Here is a 6,000-nt window from a genome sequence, read left to right as displayed (position 1 = left end):
TCAAAAGTGGTGATTGGGCTGGGCGGGCAGTAGAGGAGGTGGAGGGATATGGTGATGGTGGGTGGTAGGGACAATTTGGTGGAGAATAGATTGCAGTTAGGTGTGGTGTAAGATGTAGTGTTTCTGATGGGGATGGAGTCTCGGCAGATGATTGCCTCTCTGCCGCCTTTACCCATTGATATGTCATTGCGGTGTATGGCGTAACCAGCATGTAATGCAATGGCTAGGGCTGGACCAGCAGCTGTGTGAAGCCTTTAGGCACCTTTGTTTGATATTGAATGCGCTCTAGGATCCTCTTGGAATGCCTTCTCTGGGGATGTCAGGATGGTTGGGCAGACAAGGCTACAAGTCACTACTAAACATCAAGCTTTATTCATTGTGTATTATTACCCACTCCTACACACCACCAGATTCAGAAACCAATTAAAGATCAAGTAAACCATAATACTGGGGAACACATACTTGGGTAACGTGTAGGTGATACATGAGAGGCCTTGAGAAAGTGACTCTTGAAATGGAGTACTGCAGCTCTTGGCATGCAAGCTAAACATTGGAGTTTCCTCAAAATCTTCAACCCAGAATTGGACACAAAACTTCAGCTGGCTGAGCCTAGACAAGCCAGACCACCTCATTGTTCACTATCCGAAGATGCAGAGGGTTCTTCACTGAAAGGGACATGTCCTGTGACTTATGTCATTCCAAGCTGAAAATCAACTCTGTCGTCGTAGAAACATAATCTAGGAGAACACATTGTCGTGTGTTTTAAAAAAGATATAAGGTTAAAAAAGGTAAAATTGCAATCCTCTTCTGGCACAGGTTACAACTTCCGATTTACGGGAGTTGAATTCACTTTGGCCCACAAAAAAACACAACACCATCACTTTCCAAAATATTTATTTTAATACATATGAAAAAAAGCGACAATCATACTTTGGAATAGCACAGCAAATAATTCCACATGCAAGTGTAAGCAAAGGAACATTTTAAAAAAGGTCACTATAGCTCGTGTTTTGTCTTAGAGTTATAATCTTTGTTTTTGACAAGATATCTAAATGTGCATACGCAATAGCCCCGTTGGTGTGGTACACATGCACAGGCAAGATTAAGGAACCTATATTTGAAATAAAGAAACAGATCAAAATATTGCATAAGTACATGATGTACATCTTCGGTAAGGAGTCAACGTGTATACAATTACACAAATACATGATAGAATAAAGCTAGTAAGGCCAGAGTAATGCTTTCACCACCAGACGAACCAAATTGCTGCCAACACTAGAACCTGGTACCATTCATACGGCTTACACGTGTATGTGTTACTCTGGAGACGATGGGAAAACAACGAACTGACGGAATCAAATATTGGTCCCTTTACAAACTGCCTATGGATGCACATTGCAGAATTGGACACTCTGTGTCTTCGAATGCATCAGGATCCAGATTAGGGTCAACCTCACACACACTTTTTCAGCGGGGTCCTCTCAGAAGAATCCCCATACTAATTTTGTACTTCTCAGTTTCTGAAACTAGTCGGAAGAGAAATGGAATACCGTTGGAGACGAGTATTGGCATTAATATCTTCCTTTTACAGACGCTTCCAGAACAATGAAGGAAATTGTATGCGAACGATTTATTAATATAAAGAGAAAAGCATTGCATCAGCACCCACTTTACCCTATTTTCCCAAGCCAAGCTACTGAAAGTGCCATTCACTTGCCTCCCAAAAAATACTACCCGTATCCCATAAGCCGTTTTCTGCATTTAATGAGGGCATACAAATGCATTTAAAATATCAAATACCATGATGCCGAAAATTTACTGAAAATCGATGGCCGCCTACGAATGCTTTTAGACACGTCCAGGCAGGGTTTCAAGAGCAGAATTGAAAAATAATGGGATAAATATATCACTAAGCCACACATACAGGTAGCTCACAATAGCTAACACTTGAAGCCTGCATTGCCAACGTTGCATTCTAAGGAAACAAAGAGAAGCAGGCAAGCTTATAGATACATTATGGAAAGGGTATGTGTGTGGCCAGTAACTAACACTCAATGTACATGATCATCGGATAACGCCTCCATTCTGAGCACTGCCCACCCAACCTCACTGGGCAATGCAAATAGGTGGGAAAAGAGCGCCGACCCTTGAATCCCACGCGAGAAGACTGCCTTATGTGAAAGGTTACAGTGCCACTGGGGCTCAAACTAAGAGCAGCAGAGTGTTTACAGCCTCCGCATGACAGTCCCCAAAGTTGCGGGGGCGCCGGGGACTCGTGTATACGACAACATCGACTCTCACATGAGGAAAGAGTTGATACTCATGACCAAATAAAGCGGGAGGGGCTCTTCCAGCCTTGAACTGTGTGCACCCAGATAGTAAAGCCGCATGTGCTTTGTGCAAGCTTCACGCACACAAAACAGATTAATTCCTGCTTTGTTTTAGCCTTTGTGACTCAAAACACGACCGCAAGACACAATATGCAACCTATTAACGGAACCACGTGCAAGCTTTGCTATGATCACCCTAGGCAGCAACATCGATCAATGCAGACAAGAGCTGTTAGGCAGGAAAGAATGACTAGTGCACATTTCTAAGCAGAGTTCAGGCTCTGAGCAAATGATAACTGTTTAAATGGTGACGAGTTCTGACAACTGGAGCAACCACACACACCTTACTGAAGGCCAGATTTACTGAATAGGACAGGAAGAGTTCTACAATTGAAGTTTCACCAGATTTCAAATGTAGCAAAATGATATTATATAAGAGATGTCGCAGTGCACAAGCAAATACACTTAACTTTTTTGTAAAGAATTGTTGGATGTTTTCCATAGCAAATCCCATCAAAACATATGCATTGTGACAGAAACAAGTCTAGGGAAGAGGCAGAAGTAATTACATTTCAGGTCTCACAAATGAAAAACGTACGTCTCGTTAATGTTTTAAAAGTCGCATTACTCCCGTTATACATCAATAGGAAACGATATCTAAATGTAGTGCAATTCATTCCGTTAAAATGAGAGAACGTGACACATGAATTCCTCGTCGAAAGTGTATCACTAGCAGCTGTAAAGTGAGCAGGCTCTGTTAAGGTGTACGGTCTCAATCATTTCTTTGGAGGCACTGCCTAAGGTCTTGCTTACACCCAACGGTAACATCTCAAAATAATGTGAATATATGTGTCTGTGTGGAAGAATATACTTTGATTAAGGGGTGTATGAAGTGAGACCTAGCACTTGAAACCCACCAAAAGAATGGATCCTAATAATATCCATGTTCCTTCATGATTTCAATCACGCTAGAAAATGCAACACTTGACGATCATTTACTGTGCAATAGTAATGCATGTTTGCGTGTTCCTAGCTAGCCATGCTATGCTCTTATGCGTATTTTAATGCACATTTCAATGTAACTGCACTTTAGCATAGCCAAAAGAAAGCAACTACAAAGCTGAACTTAGTATGCAAATCTTCTGTCTTGTGGGTAGCCTAGCTTATCCAGACTTGGATTAATGGCATACTGGATCATCGGAGGAGGTCCGCACATCAGGATGAGGGCGTCGTCCGACGGTGGTGGCATGTGGTCCTTGATCATGTCTTCATTCACAAAGCCCTGGCTGTAATCCCAGTCTGCAGTGAATTAAAGCAAAGGTGGGAAAATATATCACTTCTCTTATCAGAGGTTTTTCTTCATTGCGTCATCACAATTGTAATAGAATGGACTGCAAATGTATCAACATACTTCCTATAGAGCGAGTGGGTATTTTGCAACACAAAAGGAGCACGTGTATAATTTCACTTTAGAGATCACAGATACAGACATTCTTCAGTAGAGGGAAAAAGGCGTATAACAGTTTATTTAAATAGTACAACACTGAGAGTGGGTGACAACAAAGTACAGAGACACGTAGACGAGCCTGAGACCTAAAGTCAAGTACCTGAATCAGTAACCACTACCCTTTCCTTGGGAGGATTCCTGGCCCCGGTACATAGTAGAGGGTACATCTAGAGTTCCAGTACCTTTAGAAATGACCATTCCAAAAGCCATATTGGTTGCAGTAACAGATAAAAACATCACATCCACCACTGATGCTGTTACTTAACAGACGAGAAAGGGGAAAATAACGTATAGTTGGAAGAGTGCACCTTTCGCAAATGCCAACATACTGCAGGACAGACTGAAGCCAAACAGGACAACCCCTCGACTTTTAATGATTAAATTGTTGGGAATTTTGTCCAAGCTCTAAGTAAGGCTGGGTATCTTTTCTTAAATGGACAATCGGCGCTCTGTAAGCAAACGTGTGCTAGAAATGGGCATGCAACCTAGGCTAAGCTCTCAGGAATGGAGTTGGGTGGAGCAAGATACACGCTACACATTATCACTTTGAATACAATGGCTGTCAATACTGTAGTACATTTTCAATACATATATATTATTTATGAACAGGCAAAGGTAATGTTCTTTGGGGGAAAATTCAAATCTGTCGATGTAAGTGCTCAATAGTTACAAACCAGTAGAGTCAATACTAGGTTTGCTGTGGGTCTAGTTGCTCACTGGGAGATTTTCCATGCATAAGGACAGGACAACCTTAAAGTTATTTGTCTAAGTAGAATTTAGGGCTGGATAGGGTTTCAGCGTTTTTAGGCAATTGTGGGCCTATTGGCTGTGCAGCAAACAGTCCTAATGCAGTGCTAGTTTAACATAGGTGTCAATAGTGAGGTTGTTGGTCGTGCTTTCCTGCAACTGTGTGTTTTGGAGGTGCTTGGGCTTTCGTGGTCCAAGTCTTTATGGTCGCTCCCTAATAAATTGCCCCCCAAAATCAAAATCTGGGCAAATTAACAGCATTCAACCCAAAGAACAATGAGGGTGGTGCCTCAGACAGGACCTCTTGGTCAATAACCCTTGGTTGGGTTCATTTCTATTACATTCAGGCTTGGAAGCTTGGCTCTCTGGGGTCAGGCACTGTTGCAGACTTTCCAGTTGTTATAAGCTATGGTGCCATAACAGGATGATCTGTTATAGTGCATGCCTGGAAAATCTTGTATATGTTCCTGCATCCTTCACATTTCCTCCTACAAGGATAGAAGTTGGGTGATGGAAAGAAAAGAGGAATGGGATAAACAAATCTCTTAACTATACTCCTGTTTCTAGCGGTTATACTCCTACCTTTCTTTGGACCATTTTATTTTGGGTGACAATTTTTTCGGTGGATCATGAGCACAAAGAGGCTAACTTGTAAAAGTTACTTTCAACCCAAACATTTTGGCATAATTTAATTTGAGTTTAACATGCAACACTGACTTATCAATTAGCACAGGCCAGTAATTCCAATAAGCTCCCATCACAAGTGGATACAGACTAAAGGATGGTATTCCCATGACTTAACCCATTTAGTAATAATGGAAAAAAGTTTTTAATGAACTGCTGCACCAAGGAGCCAATTAAGAGCCCTGTTAATGAACTGCTGCACCAAGGAGTCAATTAAGAGCCCTGTTATTTAATAAACGTTGGTTGTATTTTAGTTTTTAGTGGTTTCTCGAACATACCATAAACAATAGGGTAAAAACTGTTGTGAGAGAAGATTGTTAAAATAAAGTTCTAGAGGCGGGAGGTATGTTATATGCAGGTGGAACTTCATAAGAGATGAACATAGTGAACCAGTCTCCCCGCCCCTGCCAGTGATGTCAATTTACATGGTCCCTAGTATTCCCTCTTTTTTCATTGATTTTTTATTTTTGGTTAAATAGAATGCAAACTTTAATAAAATACATTAAGATTTTTTTCCACTACAACCAAGAGTTAAAAAAAAGTATGAACATTTTCATCTCATAATACAACTCTAAAACTATGAAATAAGCATATATGAACAATTCTTTCTAATTTCTTTCCTTATACACAAGCTACTAATAAGATCTAGACATCACCACATATACATATTTGTTAAAAGTCCAAGGGAAGGACCATAACATATGCCAAAACATGATTCATCGCAATTCATCT

General features: G+C 40.8%; 1 protein-coding gene across 1 annotated transcript in view; it reads right to left on the bottom strand.

Moving 5' to 3' along the window:
- Positions 1–877: 877 nt before the first annotated feature.
- Positions 878–6,000, bottom strand: part of LOC138513548 (NADH-cytochrome b5 reductase 3-like) — a 1,142,086-nt gene continuing 1,136,963 nt past the window's right edge. The window contains exon 9 of the mRNA XM_069628494.1: positions 878–3,629. Within this exon, the coding sequence (XP_069484595.1) occupies positions 3,457–3,629 (173 nt within the window). The 3' untranslated portion in view covers positions 878–3,456. The remainder of the gene's footprint in view (positions 3,630–6,000) is intronic.

Source organism: Ambystoma mexicanum, chromosome 12 (assembly GCF_040938575.1).
Source record: "Ambystoma mexicanum isolate Mex_15411 chromosome 12, UKY_AmexF1_1, whole genome shotgun sequence".
Taxonomy (NCBI): domain Eukaryota; kingdom Metazoa; phylum Chordata; class Amphibia; order Caudata; family Ambystomatidae; genus Ambystoma; species Ambystoma mexicanum.
The sequence above is the reverse complement of the archived record's forward strand: the minus strand, read 5'-3'. Positions and strand labels throughout refer to the sequence as shown.